Source organism: Oryctolagus cuniculus, chromosome 4 (genome assembly GCF_051225735.1).
Source record: "Oryctolagus cuniculus isolate XC-2025 breed Fujian yellow rabbit chromosome 4, ASM5122573v1, whole genome shotgun sequence".
Taxonomy (NCBI): Eukaryota; Metazoa; Chordata; class Mammalia; order Lagomorpha; family Leporidae; genus Oryctolagus; species Oryctolagus cuniculus.
Window position 1 is genome coordinate 85,937,181 of NC_142870.1, and position 20,361 is coordinate 85,957,541.

General features: G+C 43.7%; 1 protein-coding gene across 6 annotated transcripts in view; it reads left to right on the forward strand.

Moving 5' to 3' along the window:
* Nucleotides 1-20,361, forward strand: part of ATP13A5 (ATPase 13A5) — a 129,948-nt gene that overhangs the window by 38,826 nt on the left and 70,761 nt on the right. For all 6 annotated transcript variants that reach the window (XM_089330843.1, XM_070072359.2, XM_070072361.2 and 3 more), the window contains exons 10-16: nt 2,403-2,573; nt 5,072-5,229; nt 6,748-6,936; nt 13,892-13,953; nt 16,499-16,649; nt 19,394-19,480; nt 20,084-20,240. In XM_089330843.1, the coding sequence (XP_089186969.1) occupies nt 2,403-2,573; nt 5,072-5,229; nt 6,748-6,936; nt 13,892-13,953; nt 16,499-16,649; nt 19,394-19,480; nt 20,084-20,240 (975 nt within the window). The remainder of the gene's footprint in view (nt 1-2,402; nt 2,574-5,071; nt 5,230-6,747; nt 6,937-13,891; nt 13,954-16,498; nt 16,650-19,393; nt 19,481-20,083; nt 20,241-20,361) is intronic.

Below are 20,361 nucleotides of genomic sequence, written 5' to 3' on the forward strand. Positions count from 1 at the left end.
TCTCATGGGCTTTTCAGCCAGATCCGAGTGCCTTTAGGGCTGATTCTGAGGCCAGAGTGCTATTTAGGACATCCGCCATTCTATGAGTCTGCTGAGTATCTCACTTCCCATGTTGGATCACTCTCCCCTTTATTTATTCTATCAGTTAGTGTTAGCAGATACTAGACTTGTTTATGTGCTCCCTTTGACTCTTAGTCCTTTCATTATGATCAATTGTGAACTGAAATTGATCACTTGGAATAGTGAGATGGCATTGGCACATGCCACCTTGATGGGATTGAACTGGAATCCCCTGGTATGTTTCCAACTCTACCAATTGGGGCAAGTCAGCCCGAGCATGCCCCAAATTATACATCTCTTCCCTCTCTTATTCCCACTCTTATGTTTAACAGGGATCACATTTCAGTTAATTTTCAACACTTAAGAATAACTGTGTGATAATTACAGAATTAAACCAGTCATATTAAGTAGAACAGACAAAAAAAATACTAAGAGGGATAATGTATTAAGTTGAAGGACTGAGTATTTCAAACACTGGCGCCGTGTGGTGGCACCTGGCCCCTGGTAGATGAGGAAGGGATCTCCACTTCATAGCACAGTGTTCTCCAGGTGCCAGGAGGCAGCTCCACAGTTGAGGAGGAACCAGAAGTGCATCCCTAACCTGTCTCCAGCCATCCTAGGACCCCCCATCTTTTGTAGGAGAAGTCATCCTTTCTTGGAATCCCAAGACAGACAAAGGCATGAGATTTATTATTTATATGTGAACAGTGTTAAAAAAACACGGGAACCATCCCTGTATAAAATCATCTTATTGGAACGTATTCTCTAGAATATTAGCTTTAAATGATTTTCATCTTTGATTAATATCTGCCAGTCCAAATTCATTGTGTGTGTGTGTAAAACTGTGCACTAATATTGGCTCAATGTAAGCTTATATTGTGGATTAATGGTCTGTGATCCAAAGGAAGAAAAACATTTGAAGTTATTTACTAGTATTGGCCATTTACAAAGGCCGATTTTCAAAAAGCAATGTGGCATGGTGATTCGAGATTTGTCTAGAGGTCCTATTTCTTTTACAAAGCCATTCAATAAATCCACACAATGGGCGAATATCATAATTGTCTTAGAGAAAATGGTACAGGCACAATTACTTGGATAAAGAATTTCCTGATCAATATGCAATCACTAATAAAAATTTTATAGCTTCTTACACCTTAGGATGTAAAATAAGCATCATGGTAAAAAATTAGTTTATTAAAACCAATAATAGAAAACCCTGTAATTGCTTTTATTTAATTTATCCAATCATTCAGAAGAAATTTGTATTTCAAACCTATTATATACAACTATGGAAAATGAGGTGCAGAAAATATTATATATGACATAGTCCTTGCCTTTAGCTATTGCCTAGAAATAGAGATAAGACCTAAATTTGTATAAATATAATCAGCATAATACTATTTCCAAATTAGAATGATGTGTTACCATGCTAATTGAACAGTTAGCAAAAGATTGATGAAATTTTAAATTCATTCTAGTGCTCTTTAAATCTAAGAGCCAAGAGATGTCATTAACATTTTTATTTTGTCTCTGAAATTAATCTTTTTTGAACTCAGAGCTAATTTTCCTTGTACCTTAAATATCCTGCTTTGCAGCCACCAGGGAAAGGCAGAGGGCTGGGGCCAGCAAAGAATGGGAGTCAACAAAAGGAAATACATGTGTGCTACTTCGGCTGGAGCTTGTGTGGTGGGATAAGAGGCAATGATGTCTGGATTATGGTGGACTTGGACAATCTAGCAAGAGGGTTGGCCTTTATTTAGCAAGAGCAGTGGGAATACCAAAGGAATTTTGAGCAAAATAATGGGATGACAGAAGGGGGCTTTAATAGGAGTCACCTGGAAATGATGTGGACGACCACACCTAGCTCAACTCACTGAGCTTAGGAGGTCACTCTGTGTGTCATTATATTCCCAGAACGCAGCACAGGATAAGTGCTGAAAAATATTTGGTGAGTGAGCAGGTAAATGAGTGGGTGCGTGAGTAAGTTAGTGACAGGAGAGCAATGACCATCTGTGTACTTTATAGCTCCTTCATTGCCTAAAATGGTGCTGGGCTTGACACATACTTGGTAGAATAGTTACTGACAACTCAGCTCTCGTAGTCTGCTTTGTAGATTATGGCAAGAAGTCACACAGGCTAGCTGTAGGAAAGATGAGTCTGTCTTCAATAAATATCTGAACAGAATCAAGTCCACCAACATCCCTAAGAACAATCATCAGAATCATGGAATACGGGTATTAAGACAGCATTTGTAGCGGTTTGTAACTCTTGAAATTGGCAAGTTCTGGTTTTCAGTAACTACTTGAATTTACTTAGAATAAACCAAATACCGTCTTCTTTAGGAGAAAGTATCCCTGTCACCAAGACACCACTGCCCCAGATGGAGAACACCATGCCCTGGAAATCACACAGCTTGGAGGATTACCGGAAACACGTCCTTTTCTGTGGGACGGAAGTTATCCTGGTCAAGCCCTCTGGGCAGGGGCCTGTAAGGGCAGTCGTTTTGCAAACAGGTTAGTGGATCCCACTTTTGTAAGCTCATTCCTTGTTTTGAAGTGGGGAAGAGTTGGAGCTGCGAAATCTTGTCGAGGATTACAGAGTCTGCCACATCTGGTAATGGCCGTCACATCCTTCCAATCAATTGTATTCTAAGTTGTCCCCATTTGTAACCACATAACTCATTGTTGAAACCCTTGTACGTCATGAAGGATAAAGAGGGATGAAGCAAATTTCTTTAAAGACAAAGCCATGCTCCTGTCTTTGGTTGTGTACATAGCCCTCTCCTCTTTTCCCTCTGCATTTCCCCTGAGGATTACCAAGAAAGCGGTGTCAACCGCAGTGACTGTGAGGATTTGCTCCTTTCCAAGACTTGCTTTCTGGGCTGAATTTCCAACTCTCTACTGGATACCTCCACCTGCATGCCCTATAGAGACATCGAGTTAAGCAAACAGGCGTGAGACCTTGCTCCTCCATTGCTTCTTTCTGCTAACAGCATCACCACCTAGCTAGTGGTAACACCTCATTTCCTCCCATACCAAATGGGGTACCAGATCACAAAGATTCTACAAATTCTCCCTGAATCCTGGCTCCTGTGTTTCATCTCCATGGTTGGTGTTTTGTGCTGGATTTCATCATCTCACGTCTAAACTATTAGAATAGAAACAGTCTTTTGACTGTTTCCTTTTTATTGGCCCCAACTTTTATCTAACATGACCTTCAATCTGTCACCTAGGCACATTTCCAAGACACAGTTTGGAGCAGCTGGGACCTATCATGCCTGAAGCTTGTGTTACAGCTAGCCATGAGAGTCCCAGTCTTTCACGCTTTTCTCCACCAAGGCCTTCTGTGCCTGGTCCTGGTTTATCATTTCTGCCACCCCACAGAGTCACATAGTCACAGGTACAAGATATACTTTGAACCTTGGTATTGCTGGGTTTGGTTTGGTCTGTGATTCAATAACTGAACATTTTTTTAAATATGCATTTATTTATTTGAAAGTTAGAGTTACAGAGGGAAAGAGGGAAAGACAGAGAAAGGGGGAAACACAGAGATCTTCCATCCACTGGTTCACTCCCCCAGATGGCCGCAATGGCCAGGGCTGGGCGAGGTCAAAGCCTGGAGCCAGGAGCTTTGTCTGGACCTACCACATGGGTGGCAGGGCCCGAACACTTGGGCCATCTTCTGCTGCGTTTCCCAGGACAATAGTATGGACCTGGATGAGAAGTGGAGCAGCTGGAACGTAAATGGGCACCCATATGGGATGCTGGCATCGTAGACGGTGGCTTTACTGGCTATACCACAAACCCATCCTCACTGAACATTTTTTAAATTAAAATGCAAAGTTTTTTAAATGTTAAACCTCTTTAGTGGGCATTAGAGCATCCCCCGGTCTACTACCTAAACAGAGGCTAACAGTAACACATGCTGGAAATCCCATGATTACTCATAAAATGCTCAGGCAGAGAGGGTTAGAGGAAACCATTCTTCTCCTCCACAAGCAGCAAAGCCACGTTTGAGGATACCAAGCATCCATCAACAATGGGGATAAGGCATGATTTACAGTTACAGGACTGCCTCATCTCTAGAACAGAACAGGAAAAGATTTTAACCAGTAATTTAGATGCTAACGAGTGTGCACTATGTGCTATGCACTTAAGACGACAGAAGAACTTTGAGATAACCCTGAAGAAAGTCATGGTCTGCTGCAGGAGACAGCTGGACATACAGCTAACTGCAACATGGAGAGAAAAAAGCCATAAGACTAAGAGTCACGGAGACTCCAGAGAGTGAGAAGTACTGCTTTTGGTGCATGGCGCAGGAGTAGAGTTCTGGAAACGTTGATTTGTCGAGGAGGCATTTTGAGCCATGCCTGATGGAGTGCGGAGGGTTTAGCCAATCATATCAGAGCTGGAAAGACTTGCTAGTGGTTGCTTCCAGAGCACAAAAGAAGGAGTGCCCAGGGGTCTCCCAGGGCCAGTGAGCAGCTAAGAGATCAGTTCCGCAAGCTAGGAGCAGATCAGAGGGAAGGGGACCTTGAGAGCCATGCCTGGAAATTTGAACTTCACTCTAAGAAAATGGGGGTTGCAGCAGGTGTTTGAGCATGAGAATGACATGATCAGACTTGCCTTGTGCATTCCTTTTTATTTTTGCTCTTTTTCAACACATGCATCTATTTTCAACATATATCTGTTTTAAAGTCTTTTCTCAGCATCTCACTTTCTTTGATTCTTCAGCTCCTTAGTCCTCTTTTCCTCCACCTTGTGAGTGAGCGAGGAGCTGCCCCTTGTGAGCCACTGAGGCACTGATGCTTTGAGCAAGAGAAATCAAACAGAGCAACGTGAATGCCGAGGCTTGCTCCTGCTGGCCTGTAACAGCAAGGAATGCAAGCACACTGCGAAATCCCGGCATGCTGTTTCCATTCCGTACTCCAATGAGTCACTTAACAATTCTTAATCATTCAAACCACTTTCAGATTAGGAGAAACTAAATTAATGTGATTATCTTCATGTAGGTTATAACACAGCCAAAGGGGACTTGGTGAGATCCATCCTCTACCCCCGGCCTCTGAACTTCAAACTATACAGTGATGCCTTCAAGTTCATGGTATTCCTGGCCTGCCTTGGTGTCCTGGGCTTTTTCTATGCCCTAGGGGTATACATGTACCATGAAGTAAGTATCAAAGTTTTTCAATAGTACAGCTTTTTCAAAAAGCTTGTCCTGTCTCAAGAGGATTAGGCAAAGCTACCTCTTGATTCCATTGGGCAAAGGGCATGTCCGATTGTCATTGTTACTGAACTTGGATCTGTGTTTCCAATACTCAAAAAAAATAAGTGTATGGCTAAAATGATGGTTAGTTTTAAAAAAGTGTAGGCAAGGTTGTAGAGGGTAGAAGCCTTAATATTGAGAGCATGTGAGAAATCTCTGAGCACAGCTTTGTGGACTGCCTCTGCAGACCTGGCAGGGACCCTGACACATAAGAATCGGCCTGATGCTATCATACAGGGCTCACGTATTTGTGCCCTGGTGCCTGGTGCCTGACAAACAAAGGTTCAGATCCTCATTCTTAGTAGCATGTAGCCTTGAGGAAGTTTTTTTTTTTTTTTTTTTTTTTTGGACAGGCGGCAGAGTTAGACAGTGAGAGAGACAGAGTGAAAGGTCTTCCCTCTGTTGGTTCACCCCCCAAATGGCCGCTACTGCCCACGTGCTGCGCCGATCCGAAGCCAGGAGCCAGGCGCCCCCTCCTGGTCTCCCATGCGGGTGCAGGGCCCAAGCACTTGGGCCATCCTCCACTGCCTTCCCGGGCCACAGCAGAGAACTGGACTGGAAGAGAAGCAACCGGGACAGAATCTGGAGCCCCAACCGTGACTAGAACCCAGAGTGCTGGCGCCGCAGGCGGAGGATTAGCCTAGTGAGCCGCAGTGCTGGCCGAGGAAGTTGTTCAATATTTCATGCCCAGGTTCCCTCATCTGTTAAGTGGAGAAAATAACAAGTATTTATATTCTCAGCTGGTTGGGAAGAGTAATTAAATAAGATATCTATCCCAACACATCACCTGCTCCAGTGTTACAGTCAAGTGAGGGAAAGCTCATTTGATGATTGTCTTCCCTACAGCTATGGCGAGAGCTAAGCAGAATCTTGTTCTAGATCTGGTGGGTTGGCATTCGATCAATCTGTGTTTTGAGCACAGCACCTTCTCTGTGTCCGAGTCTGTGCTAGGCCTTCTTTCTAGAATGAATTCTACAATGAATTCGCAGATGAATTCAAAGCTGAATGAGCCACAGCTGCCGCACCCAAGAAATTTGGCCACTGAGCCAAGAGATTTAGACACCGATGGCCAAGGCACTGAGTTAAATATCACAGCCCAAGTTTAGCTCCAGTGTCCTGGGAGCCTCCATTGTGCTTGAAAGTAGGAAGAGCAGAGAAGGCATGGTGTTTAAGCAGAGGGGATGCCAGGAGGAGAGAGAGTCAGGAAAGGGCGGAGTGGACTTGGAATAGAGGAGGGGTCTCCTTGCTTCTGCACTGGGAGGTAATGCACCTTTCCTTAGTCTCAGCCAGGAGAAGGCTAAGCCCTGCAGCAGAGCTGGAGAGCCCGCTCATGCTGCCTGAGGGCTCTAGGGTTCCTCGTGGGCTGCAGGGGAAGGTGCCCAGAAGTAAGCTAACCTGCATGCCTACTCCTCCCCTCCCCAGGTGCCTCCAAAGGACACTGCAACCATGGCCCTGATCCTCCTCACTGTCACTGTGCCCCCCGTGCTGCCAGCTGCCCTGACCATGGGGATCGTGTATGCCCAGAAGAGGCTGAAAAAGAAGGAAATCTTCTGCATCTCGCCCCAGAGAATCAACATGTGTGGGCAAATCAACCTTGTGTGCTTTGACAAAGTATGATCTGAAATTCTGGGTTGGAGGTTAATGGTTTCAAGGTGCCCCAGGGTTGGGGAGGGCCTTGGAGGGGAACGCTGATGCCAGAGGAAGTGACTGAGTTAATGGGAGATGACGTTCTAGAAGCCTGCTTCATGGACTCTTCAGATAGTGGCTTAGCGGTTACATCATGATCCTTTTCTTGTGAAATTTAGTATTTTGCTCCTGTTTCGCACTTTAAAATGATCTGTTACTATAATGGCTTCTGTGGCTGATTGATTTTTTCTGGCAAAAAGTGTGAGGAAGCTTTCTGTTCCCTGAAGCACTTTTCTGTAGCTGAAGTGAACACAGCACTTTCTTCCTGTCTGCTTCTGGAAAGGAAAAAGGAGGGCGCCCAGTGGCCTGGGTTCGCATCCTCCTGCCATTGCTTTCCTCTTTGCTCTGGACTAAGGGAATTGACTCTGCATAGGGACCTGGAAAGGTGGCAGTGGAGGAGCAGATGCCGGGTCATGGGGGTGGGAGCAGGGAGGTGCACTGCTGCTAAGGGGGCAGGTCCCAAAAAAGCAGGTCCTATGGGGCACCTGGGGAAATGTCAGGGTTAGCTGCATGCTGTCCAGACCCTGCCCTCAGCTTGGACAGGTCACCTTGCCTCCTTGCTCCCTCTCTCTCTTCAATTCATTTGCATTTGAAGCATCTATGTTTTGCCAGGTTCTAGTTAACCCCCCTTGTCAGAGGGCCACTGCTCTGTACAGTGCTGGTGGAGAGACCCATTCATGAGTAGCTCCCGACTCTTGAGCAGCAGAAGGAAGAAGCAGGGAGACAGGAGTGTAGACGTGATCATGTCACAAGACGCGCGCTTCATAGACACGTGAGGAACACATCAGGCACAGTGGTTACAGCCCCTCCCCAGGTGGGAGGCAAGCTTTGATCATCAGAGTAAGCCGCAAGCTCAGAGGTGAGCAAAATGAAGGCAGGGCTGTGATGGGCCTGCGGCTTGTGGGGAACAGAAGCTACTGAGCTGTAGCTAAAAAGGAGGTTGTTTGCTAGAGAATGAAGTGGAAGAGAGGGATCCCAAGTTAAGGGCCTGATATGCCAAGGGAGGCAGTGGGACTTTGTCTTGGAGGAGAATGGAAGCCCTTCTCATTGTGTAAGATAAATACAGTGACATTTGTATAGGTGTTTTGTTTATTCTATGTTGCTGGAAGCAATCGACCGAGGCCGGTGTCACAGACAGGCTAAGAATTCACCAGAGCATGTAGAGAGCAGCAGCTAGGTTTGTTGAACACACTGCAAGGGAGCAGTGAGCATACAGGTGAGGTAGGGATTGGCTACTGCTGTAACACAGAGGGGTGCACCTGTAGTGTCAGTCCCTTCTTAGGGTGACTGTTGCCATATGCTTGCAAGGGGACAGTAGGCAGGACAGTCAGTGTCTATTACAAAGTGGACTACAATCAAAGGAGTATATTTGTAACTTCAATAGTTACTCACTGAGAATGGATTTTCTAGAGGTGAACTGAATTAGTCTGTTCAGAAGGGGAGGCCCAAGGGTTAGAGCAAAGAGGAGAAATATTAGCAGATTCATTAGGGGCAGGAGAGAAAATAGAACTTACAGTTGAAATCTGAATTGTTTGTTCCTAGGTGTCACATTTCTTGATCAGCAAATGTAGGCATAAATGTTCATGAAGAATTATCAGGTTGTCACAGGTGGCTGTTATTCTCAGACACATCAGCCAGCCTTGGGTGACAATGTGTGAGAATAGGAAGTATCATGTCCCATTGGTATCTCTTTTGAAATGGGGCCCTCTGTAGAGGGTGTAATTCTAATAGAGTTTGCTGTGTGAGTTACTATCAGGAAATCATGCAGAAGAACCCTTCCTTTATAACCTCTTGGTGTTAGCTAATTTTGTTTAAGGTTGACACCAGTGACACCGTCTTGATTTTCATTCCCTTCTTGAGATCAATAGCGTTTTCTGAGCACATGTATGATCTGTCACCCTGGAGCTGGGTTCTGTGTTTCCCTCATTGCAGACTGAATTAGACCTGGCTGCTGATCTGGTCCAACATTGACAGAGACTATTTGACCACCAGCAGTCAGTGTCAGAAACCATTTCAGCCACATTTGAGCAGCAAAGAGAATTTAGAAGGAGTGGCGCTTAGGTTAACTTTACCTGGAGTCCACTGTTAGACTTAGCTTTATCTGTTCTATAGGCACAAGTCATCATCTCAGAATGCCAGGGCAGCATTATCTTGTTGAGAATTGCAGTTTTGTAGCCCTGAGCTCAAAAAGGAAAATATATTACGAAACCAACAAAAGTATCAAGATTAGCAAGATTACAAACAATGAGTTAAACTTTAAAAGCATGTGTATTATAGTTTGTTGATCTGCATTAAGCTAGTAACAAAAGTTGTTTTGTCATATAATAATCTCAGATTTGAAAAATTCGCAAACTGAAATGTTATTCCAAGGCAGATTTAGATTTTTAAACTATAGTTCCTAATCTTTTGAAGTTTTAGGGGTTACTAAGAAGTGACAACTCCATTTACTCACTGCAATGCTGAGGGCCCATGAGGTCAGACATCCTATGCATGATTTTTAAATTTGCCAGTGTTTTCAACTATATCTTGTTTTGAGTAGAATAGATTCTTACTGAACTTATGAAACAATCACATTGCCATGAAAAACCAAATAGCCTCATAAGTTTTGAATTCCGGAGGAATTAAGTAGAGTAGAAAAGGTAAACCCTTTTATCTCTTTACCAAAGCACAGCAAACAATAGAAATCACAGGAAAGTTTTCTTGAACCTAGAAGCTGAGGCATTCAAATACAGAGCAAACAATCTTTCCATCCGTTTTAAAGCAGTCAGAAACCTGCAGTCAAGAACATTTGTTAACTCTTTAAGACTCAGCTTTCCCAAGAGGAACTTGAAAACACCAGAGAGCGCAATAGATTTTACCTGAGAAGTCTGAATTTAACAGAGTGCAGAGACTACAAGAGATTACCTTAAAGCTTACAGCAGAGATGGAGTTGAAGGGCCCGTGTTTCCATTTTGGAAGTTTTTATTGTAGCTAAACAAAAGAAAACTAAAAAAATTTATTTTTTGGGTCTGGTGTTAAACTAATCCAAATTAAGGCGACTGTGGCATTCTTCAAAACCCATTTAACCAGGGAGCAGGGCACAGGGTGACTGTGTCAGTGGGGCACCCCTCTACAGAAGGGGAGCTACTGATGCTGCTTTGGTGGAAAGAAGCTTGGATACTTCCTCAAGAAGGAAAGACTCTGATGCTGGTGAGCAAATCCAGGTCGGAAAGGGACCAACAAAGAGAGCCAGTCCAGGATGGTTTACCAGAGTGTCAGCCCAAAAAGGAAGGCAAACGCTGGGTTTTCAACCTCGGTGAAGGACAAAGGGAGCCTATACTGGAATAGAAGGGGTCCTCACTCCTAAGGGCGATTGGTACCAAGCACCCAAAAATGGAGACCTTCCGAATCCAACAGAGATTCACCCTGGCTAACAATCCTCAGTTGCCCCTGCACAGGCAAGCTGTTCTCTGAGACAGAGCATGGAGAAGCCAGGTCCTCACCCGTGATTGCAATGGGTACGAGGTGTGTGAGAACAGGAGTCTTTCATTTCTTCCAGAGAGTGGCCCTGGCCAGAAACTTTCAGTTGTTCCTGCACTGGCAAACTGGTTGCTGAAGACCAGACAGAAAAGGAAGCTCTGAGCGTGATCAGGGGGACAATGGCATGTGTGGGTTCTCACAGATGAGCTGCTGCTGCCTGTTGGGCCACACTTTGGAGGCTGGCTCCTGTGATCAGAAAAGTCCCCATATGGGTCGTCAAAATGTCAAGGGAAGCTACTGATGGAGGCCAGCATAGGGGATACTGCCCTGGGGGCCAACCTCCACATTCTATATGGAGGAATTGGCAAGATGGGATGGGAGGGAAGGGGTTAGAGGAAGGAGACCATCTGAGGACAACTGAGGAGATCACTCATGGTCTTAGACAATGAGGACAAGGATGGAGAGACACCAGGAGTAGATTTGACAAGTGTGGGGAGTCTTGGTCCTACTTGGAAGTGGTCTATATCTTAGACAACGTCAGTCCTTCTCTTTCTGTTTCATTTGTAAAAGAAAGTCCTCAGTTATCACCAGTCAGGGGCCAGAATGGCTAATGTCAAAACAGCTTCATGTTAGATTCAGGATCAGATAACAACTCCCTGGAAGTTTTCTTTTTTTTTTTTTTTTTTTTTTTTTTTTTTTTTTTTTTTTTTGACAGGCAGAGTGGACAGTGAGAGAGAGAGACAGAGAGAAAGGTCTTCCTTTTGCCGTTGGTTCACCCTCCAATGGCCGGCGCAGCTGGTGCGCTGCGGCCAGCGCACCGCGCTGATCCGATGGCAGGAGCCAGGAGCCAGGTGCTTCTCCTGGTCTCCCATGGGGTGCAGGGCCCAAGCGCCTGGGCCATCCTCCACTGCACTCCCTGGCCACAGCAGAGAGCTGGCCTGGAAGAGGGGCAACCGGGACAGAATCCAGCGCCCCGATCGGGACTAGAACCCTATGTGCCGGCGCTGCTAGGCGGAGGATTAGCCTAGTGAGCCGCGGCGCCGGCCTGGAAGTTTTCTAATGGGGATTCTTCTACCTTACCCAGCAGTCTAGAGTATAGGAGGGAGATGGATAAAACATATTCATTACATATTTATTTCAGAACTAATTTGTTCCAGCAGCTGTTCCTTTTACTTCCTGTCTCAAACTGTGTTATCAGGAGCTTCTCTGCTATGTTGGTGGACTTTCTTGGACTTTCTCCTGGACTTTCTTGGTCAAATACCATATGGCCCGATGGCACATGACAGTGCCAAGACCTCTGGCTTGGGAATCAGCAAAAGAAGTCCAGTGCTGAATCCGACCCTTAGCTTCTGGGTGGATTTTTAGTCCAAGAAGGCTAGACCTCAGTTTTCTTTGAGTTTCTTTCAAGTGTTCACATTAGAAAACTCTATCACCATGATGTTGCAATAAAGCACTCCACAATTAATAGAATTTCCATCTAGTATTGTTTCAATCCAGGTCTATTCTTGGGCTTCTGAGTACACAAGATTACTCCAAAAAGTCCATAAAAAGTGAAATTCAAAGATAAGTTTATTTTGGTTCAAAATATTTTAAAATCCAGGCACTCGAGGAAACATCAGAAAGTTCATGGAAAACATCTATTATTAAAAAAAACTGTACATGAATTTCAAAAGTTTTTACATCAAAATAAACTTCTCTTTGAATTCCATTCTCATGAACTTTTTGATATCCTCTTGTATTTGTTCCCACGTGTATTTCTATTTTATGTTGGACTGTTATATATTCTCTATGACAAGCTCTTTTTGTTCAAGCCTGGGCTTGTATTTATGCTAAGAGGTTTTCTTTTTCTATCTCATTCCCTTTAGAACCTCAACTATAATTTAATTTTTCTTCTAGTTTTTGTTAGTTTTATTGAATAAGGATCATTTTCACATAGAGAAATTATGTACTTCCATTTCTGTTCTGCTTCAGAAACATCTCTGTTTTCATGTTTGAAATATTGATGTTTAAAAACATAATCTTGTCATCAGGAAACTATTTCCGTTTGAATTAACTTGCTGTTTTTGAAATGGAACAACTCAAGAGGATTTGGAAACTAGACACACACTTTGGGGCTCTATAACAGGAGGGAGATAAATGAAGCAAATAGCTTTAAAAAAAAGGTGCTCAAGGGATAACTCATGCCAACATGTTAGCTCTTTCTTTGTGACGTCCGAATGAATTAATGAAACAAAAACTCCTTCCTTTTTTTAATCTAGAACCCCAGAACAGGCATTTGTCTTTCCACATGCCTTGCATAATCCACCTAACAAATCTAGTAATGGAAGATTCCAGAAGGACTGCATTCTGGTCCTGCATCTAAAATCTATAGTCCACTGTGTTCTTGGGGCTGCTTACTTCACATCTAACCTGTGTCTGCTTGTTCTACTGTCATGAGACGGACTGTCAGCACTGCACCTTCAAACATTATGCTAATGTGAAATGCTATGGGTAAAGATGACGTCATTTGATGGAAAACTAAAAAATTCAGTGTCTTATAACAGAGATGATCTTAAAAAGTCATGTGAGAGGTTGGAGTGTCAGTGTTGAAACATGGTGTTCCATGGTGCTTGGGAACATTGCCCTGCTTGGGTAGTGCTGAGGCAGTAGTGGCCACTCCACTTACCCTCCTCACCTTGGGTATTCAACAGGCCCAGTGTGGTGGGATTCCACACCAAGGCACATGGGTTGAGTTAATGGGTGACTATGAGCCAATGAGGAAATAGAAGTGATAGTGCTGAGTTCTGTTTTGCTCTGTCTGCTATAATATCTGACAAATACTCTCACATAATACAGCAAATCACATCTCCTGACCATTTTCTTCTTGATTGAACAATAAAACTCATTAATGGACATTAATTAATATTTGTTATTAGCACTCAGTTTCTCTCTACAGTCTCAAAGTCCTTTATCAACATTTCATTATCAATCTAGACAGTCATCATTTTTAGAAAAATTACTGCAAGCCAGATGGCAAACTGTGAACTAAACCGTCTTGGAAAGAAAGAAAAAAATTGTGAGCTCTGCTTTGGAAAAACAAGAGTTGCCAATTAAAGCGTCTAACTTGGGCTGGTTTTGTTGAGTTGTCATGTACTAAACCTCCTCCGTTTAACAACACAGCATTCACAACAATAAACAAACAGAACCAAAGACAAACACTTGCATTTTGTTGTCAAAGTTAGTAACTAGAATCACTAATTAGGAACATGAGATTCCAGGGATCATTTATCACCTGATTTAAAAAACTGGATGTTTACAAACATGGGATTTTGACACCTGGATCTACCGTTATTTTTTTGGAAGCTTGGGATTGTTTTTTTTTAATCATCATATAATTAAAAACTTGAAATCTTATGCTAATCCCAATTTAATTTTTATGCAGACTGGCACTCTAACAGAAGATGGGTTGGACCTCTGGGGGACTGTCCCTACTGCTGACAACTGGTAGGTCCCTCAAGTGGAGATGGAGTGTGTGATTGGTGAGGATGCTTTGGTGGTATTCAAATAATCCCTCCCTTCTTGAGGGATGTATATATAAAATAATTGGCTGAACCCACTCCCAATTATTCTAACTTGTTTAATTAAATGAGTTCTAAGTTCAGAATCAGATAAGGAGAGTAGATCTTCAAAGTCCACATGAAAAATGAAATAGAATAAGGTGGGTAATTAAGGGGCTAAATGAATATAACAGAGGAATAAGTGGAATTGAGACCAGGCTTAATTAAAAACTACAAAAGCTTCTTTCTGGATAGCTTAGTGGGGCAGGTATTGGGGGTGGGAGTATTTCCAGGAAGGAATGGCTCCATCTCTTCCCTGAAGGTGGGATAAAAAATTACAAATTACAAATGCACCCTCTTTGAATGTACAACACTGACTATGGGAATTTTGCTATTGAGACAGATATAGCAGAATGAAGAGAAGCAGCAATAAGGATTTATTCAAGTGGCACAGTCCTGACTTTTATAACATCATGGGTACAGGTAGAAATTTATTGTGACATTCAGCCGACGCCGTGGCTCACTAGCCTAATCCTCCACCTTGCGGCGCCAGCACACCACGTTCTAGTCCCGGTCGGGGTGCCGGATTCTGTCCCAGTTGCCCCTCTTCCAGGCCAGCTCTCTGCTGTGGCCAGGGAGTGCAGTGGAGGATGGCCCAGGCGCTTGGGCCCTGCACCCCATGGGAGACCAGGAGAAGCACCTGGTTCCTGCCATCGGATCAGCACGGTGTGCCGGCTGCAGCACGCCAGCCGTGGCGGCCATTGGAGGGTGAACCAACTGCAAAGGAAGACCTTTCTCTCTGTCTCTCTCTCTCACTGTCCACTCTGCCTGTCAAAAAAAAAAAAAAAAAAAAAAAAAAGAAATTAGTTGTGACATTCAGTGGATCAAAGAAAGTCACTTGATTGGCATGCCCCTTGGGACCAATTTTGATGGATGTGTAGCTAGAAATTTTACAGAGTGGCTAAAAGCTGGCAGTGGGTAGAGGCAAGTACAATCACATAGATGTCTACCCCAGAAAGGGCTGGAGGGGGAACCGGGCCCCTCCACAGACAGTATCCCCAAGCTCTATCTCCACTCTGCTGGACTGAGGCCAATCTGAGTGACGGTCACCACTGCTGTTAGCCTTGAGATACCCCATTTTGGCTCCAAACAGTGGCTGATGCTGCTGAAGTCAGCAAATGTCCTTTATGCTCTAGAATCCAGGACACGAAGGACATGAATATGAATAGAAGCAGTGCATCAAAGTAGAACCAGAGCAGACAGGACACTGAATTCCACACTAAGAAGCTCGGACTTCATCAGCCAGAGCATAGGGAGCCTTTGATGGTTTTGATCATAAGGGTTATGAGACTGTAGCTCCATCTAAGCACACAGGGACTCCTCTAGAAAGTGATGAAGCCAGCTGCAGCGTGGACACCAGATAAAAAGGCAGCCAGTGTGCCGTTGCAGAAGATACTCTGGGTTGGGGCTCAGTGAACTACCTGCAAGCTCACCCTACACAAGTGTCTCTGCTCTGTCCCAGCCAGATCTTCGTCCAGCCAGGCGGGGCCTCTGTTGACTAAAGCAGTGCAAGGAGAAAAGGCTGCTTGCAGCTTCCATCCCTCAACTCCCTCCCTTGCCCTAGCACTCTGAAGCTTTGGGGGATACAGAAACAGCGAGATACAACCTAACCACTATTCAGTTCTAAGGCCGGGGGAGAGGAAGGTGAACCTTACCAGTCTGTCCTGCCCAGGAAGACAGCAGGTGTGAGGTCCAGGCTGGGAGTTTCAGGAAATGGACCATACTACATACAAGGGTGACCAGTGAGCACCCTTAGAGCTCAAGCATGCTCTTGCTTACCTGAAACCGCCAGGCAGGCTTCTTCCTAATCCTACCGCCCTATTTATCCAGAGACTTCTGGCCTAGGGCACATGGTGTTTTAGAGGTGGCTCTATAGGATGTGCAGCGGCAGCTCTGAGCTGCCTGTTCTTGTGCCTTCTAGAAACACTGCCATTGTGTGGGCTGATTACAAGTAACTCAACAAATTCCCTGTGATGACATCTAAACCCTCTGCAGTTACAGTATTGATTGACCAGTGGCAAACTGTTGAGAAGAAAATTCATGTCTAACTCAAAGAAGGGTTTTTATAAATATCACTCTGCAGGCAGAATGGTCTGGTTAAAACTGTAAAGAAATTGAGTGAGCAAGGGTTTGAGGGCAGTGAAATCTCTGGTCTAGGAGAGAAATAGCAAGAAGTTTAAGTTGGCTCTAGAATCCAAGGCACGAAGGACATAAGGAAGAGTGGAAGATATAGATGTAGGTAGAACTGGAGCAGAGAGGACATTGCATACCAAGTTAGAGTTTGGACTTTATCAGATGGAGTGTGGGGAGCTTTTGAAGGGATTGGAGCATAAAAGTTAGGTGATCATAGCTCTAATCTTAGTAAGATTAAGGGAAGTATGTGAAAAAATATTTTATTGAAAATTTTAACTTTTAAATATTTTCTCCACCAGTTTCCAAAAAATCCACAGCTTTGTCTCAGGCAAGGCTTTGCCATGGGGGCAACTGTGTGCCGCCATGGCCAGCTGCCACTCTCTGATCCTCCTTGATGGGACCATCCAGGGAGACCCTCTGGACCTCAAAATGTTTGAGGGCACTGCTTGGGTAAGATGGGAGTTCGTTCCACTGAGTGAGCAGAACTTGAACAAATCCTTACTAGGGCTATGGCGGCATTTTCCTTTCTCTCTTTCACTTACATAAAGGGAACAAATTTCATGTATTTCCTATATACATACAGCTTTAAGAGCCTAATGATGCTTCCCATCCTACCCTCTCTGCCTTTCTCACTCCCACCCTAACTCCTCCTCTTTTTCTTCTTTTTCTTTTAATCTTTACAATGACATATTTTCAAGTTACTTTATAATCACAAGGTTAAAAACCAGAGAAGATTCACAGTAATGCATGAATGTGGGTTTGATCCCACCAGCATTTCCCAAGCACTGCTCCAAAGAACTCTGCTAATGAATGCAACATGAAAGAGGGATCCATGATCAAATGAGCGTAGACACAGTTGTTTAAACAAAGTTAGGCAGATATCTTGACTGTAGGATTTTTTTTAATATATGGTGATGTCATGTGAATACTCAAGAGGGAGTATAATATGCAGCATTTATCAAAACTTTCTGACAATTAAGCCTTACTGATAGGCCATAATATCGTACAAATGTTCTCCAAACAATCCTCAGAGAAATAGTCCATTGAAGCAGTGCCATTGAGCCCAGAAAATGCAGCTCTGCAACTGAGGAACTCAGTGGTTGATTTTATTTTGTTTACGTTTAAATAGCCACAAGTGGCTGTGAGCTCTGTTTTGTACACCACAGGCCTAGACACGGAACAGGGGGACCGTTGCACCAACTGGCTCAATTTCCTGAGCTGGATATGAATGGCAATTAGAGGGTAGAAACTCATCATGGGTTCTGAAGACACAGTGTGAAGAGCTCTGCCCTCCGCCACACTCTGGCTGCAGGATCCCGAATCCAAAACCAAGATTGAGTCTCTTCCCTCATCTGTGCGTTGGGTATAGCAATGCCTCATTTGTGGACGTGTGGTGAGCTTTGAGAAGATGAACATCAAGGGGCTTTGAAGACTATTAAATGACAAACAAATAGAAGATATTCTTTCATTTGTCCCTTAGTTTGTTAATTACATTTGCGGCCCTCCACAAAAAGCAAAGCAAAATAAAACAAAACTAAATATATGTGGCCAATCTATATAGCTGAAAAAGAATGGAAGCAATTGTAGGAGCATGATGGACACCTCGAAAGAAGCTGATAGAGGGGCTGGCACTGTGGCTTTTCAGTTGGTTAATCCTCTGCCTGCGGTGTCAGCATCCCATATGGGCTCCGTGTTCTAGTCCAGGTTGCTCCTCTTCCAGTCCAGCTCTCAGCTGTGGCCCACGAGGGCAGTGGAGGATGGCCCAGGTGTTGGGCCCCTGCACCTGGTTGGGAGACCAGAAGAAGCACCTGGCTCCTGACTTCGGATCGGCATAGCACCGGCTGTAGAGGCCATTTGGGGAGTGAACCAACGGAAGGAAGATCTTTCTCTCTGTCTCTCTCTCTCTCACTGTCTATAACTCTACTGTCAAATAAAAAAAAAGAAGCTGAGAGAATGTTTGCTAGGGGGAAATTTTTAGCTTTTTAAAGGCCAAATTAATAAAAGGACAAATACAGTAATAGGGGAATTTGTTGGTATCATAAAGTTAAAGTGAGAATACTTGCTGTGAAGAGATTGCGGACACAAAGCAAAACAGTAATAAGTCTCCTGGATCTTGATAGACAAGATCCAGTGTCCTCATTATAAAGCCATGTCCTTAACAACGTCCCTGAAATTGACATGGGGCTGTGTTGCAGAGTCCTTGATGTTGTATGTGAGCTTGATCCTGGTCCTAGGTAGTGTCCCTTCTCCATCAGAAGATGGTTGATCTAAAGAAGCTGGGATCTTTAGAAGCATATATCTTTAGTGCTAGCTCTGTAAGAACAATTGTACCTACCTCAAACAAAGAACAAAAATTCAAGATTGTTCACTTAAAAGAAGTTTAAAGCTGGGTCAGAAGCAGTTTCAAGTTAAATATCCTTTGGCAGTTAGGAACATTCCACTAAACATAAGGGGAAAGGAACATGTTCTTACAAACTCCTGAGAATTTCAGTGCTAGAAGGGGTGTCAGGATATTTTTCAGAAGAAATTGATGTCTGGAGAAATGAAGGGATATGCTCAAAGTTAAGCAAGTTAATTGACGTAGTGGCAACTGGATGATATCTTCTATTTTCTGACCTTTAATCTGTAATGTATGACTGTCTTTCCCATATTGTAATATTAGTTAATAGTGTCTTTTCAATGCTATTATCTTCTATTGTAACATCCAAAGATTATAAATTTTCATATGTGACTCTAATTTGCTAGCAGCTGACTTGTTAACTCTCTAGTTAACTAAATTAGGAGAGTAGCATAGATACAGCATAAAGAAGTGATTCCATTGTAACCAGGCCCGCTTCTGTGTCATCTGAAATATACCATGCTAAGCAGTGTTGGAGGGTAGATCTGCCTGCATCCATCCTCCTGTTACTCAGCACAACCACTTAGGAGAAGTCACTGAGCTGTAGCTAACACTTCTTTACCAGTGCTACTTAAAATGTATTCATAATATTTCTGGCTTTTTGACATTCTACAATAAGTTCCTTAATATGAATCAGCACAACAGCCATTTGACAATGAGTGCATTAAGATAATTGGCCTGAAAGAAAATATGTGAAAAGGGCTTTGAAGAGATTGAAGTGTTATGCAAATAAGAAATATTTCTTTCTTATTATTTTTCTCCAAGGAATCTTATGCATGTTTTCATTTTATAACAGAAAATGGAAGAGCGCAATGTAGACTCCTGCAAATTTGGGTTGTTAGCTTCCAACATAACAATAAAACCGGGACCCAAAGCCAGTCAGGTATTATGTGCTTCTTCATATCATATGATTCTTACCCCTTAGACCTGGTGAAACTTCTCTAACTTTTGCATACTTTTATATTCCTATTACTTGGCCTTATCCTAACAATTTTCATTGGTTTGGTCACTTCTGAACTCATCCATGAATTTATTGAACAAATACTGAATAGTTATGCATGCTGAGGCACTTTTCCAGGTTTTAAAAATAAAATGTGATGGGCCCTGTGCTGGAGGAACACAGAGAGACTGGGAGAAAAGTCAATTTAGGCCCAAATTAGTGTTGTAGGTATGCCAAGTGCTGTAACAAAGGCTGAAGAAAGAACTGTGGGAGACAGAGGTGGGAGTGACCTGGAGAGGAGACCTGAGAGCTTGGCCTGGAAGGTGATCAGGGTTTCAACAGACAGTCAAGGGATAGGGTCTTGCAGGCCAGACAGCTCATGGAGGGAATTACCTAAGAAGCAGCCAGACAAACCTGAATATTGTGACAAATGCACCACTTCATGGTGTTGCTGGGCTCATTCCAAGGCAAATCCCTTTGGTTCTTGCGCATCTGCTAGACATCGTCTAAAGCTCTAAAAGCTCACTTTCTTTGATGCCCATGTAGAGTCCTGTGGAAGCCATCACCATTTTGCATCAGTTTCCCTTTTCCTCAAGTCTGCAGAGGATGTCTGTGATTGCTCGGCTGGCCGGGGAAGATCACTGCCATGTGTACATGAAAGGAGCCCCGGAGATGGTGGCCAAGTTCTGCAGATCTGATACAGGTACTGGCACGTTTCTCTCTCCAGAGGTGAAATGTTTTAGAAGACCAAGCACCTAAAGCAAACACACACACACACACATACACACCCTACACACACAAAGCTGCATGGTCCATGAATGGCA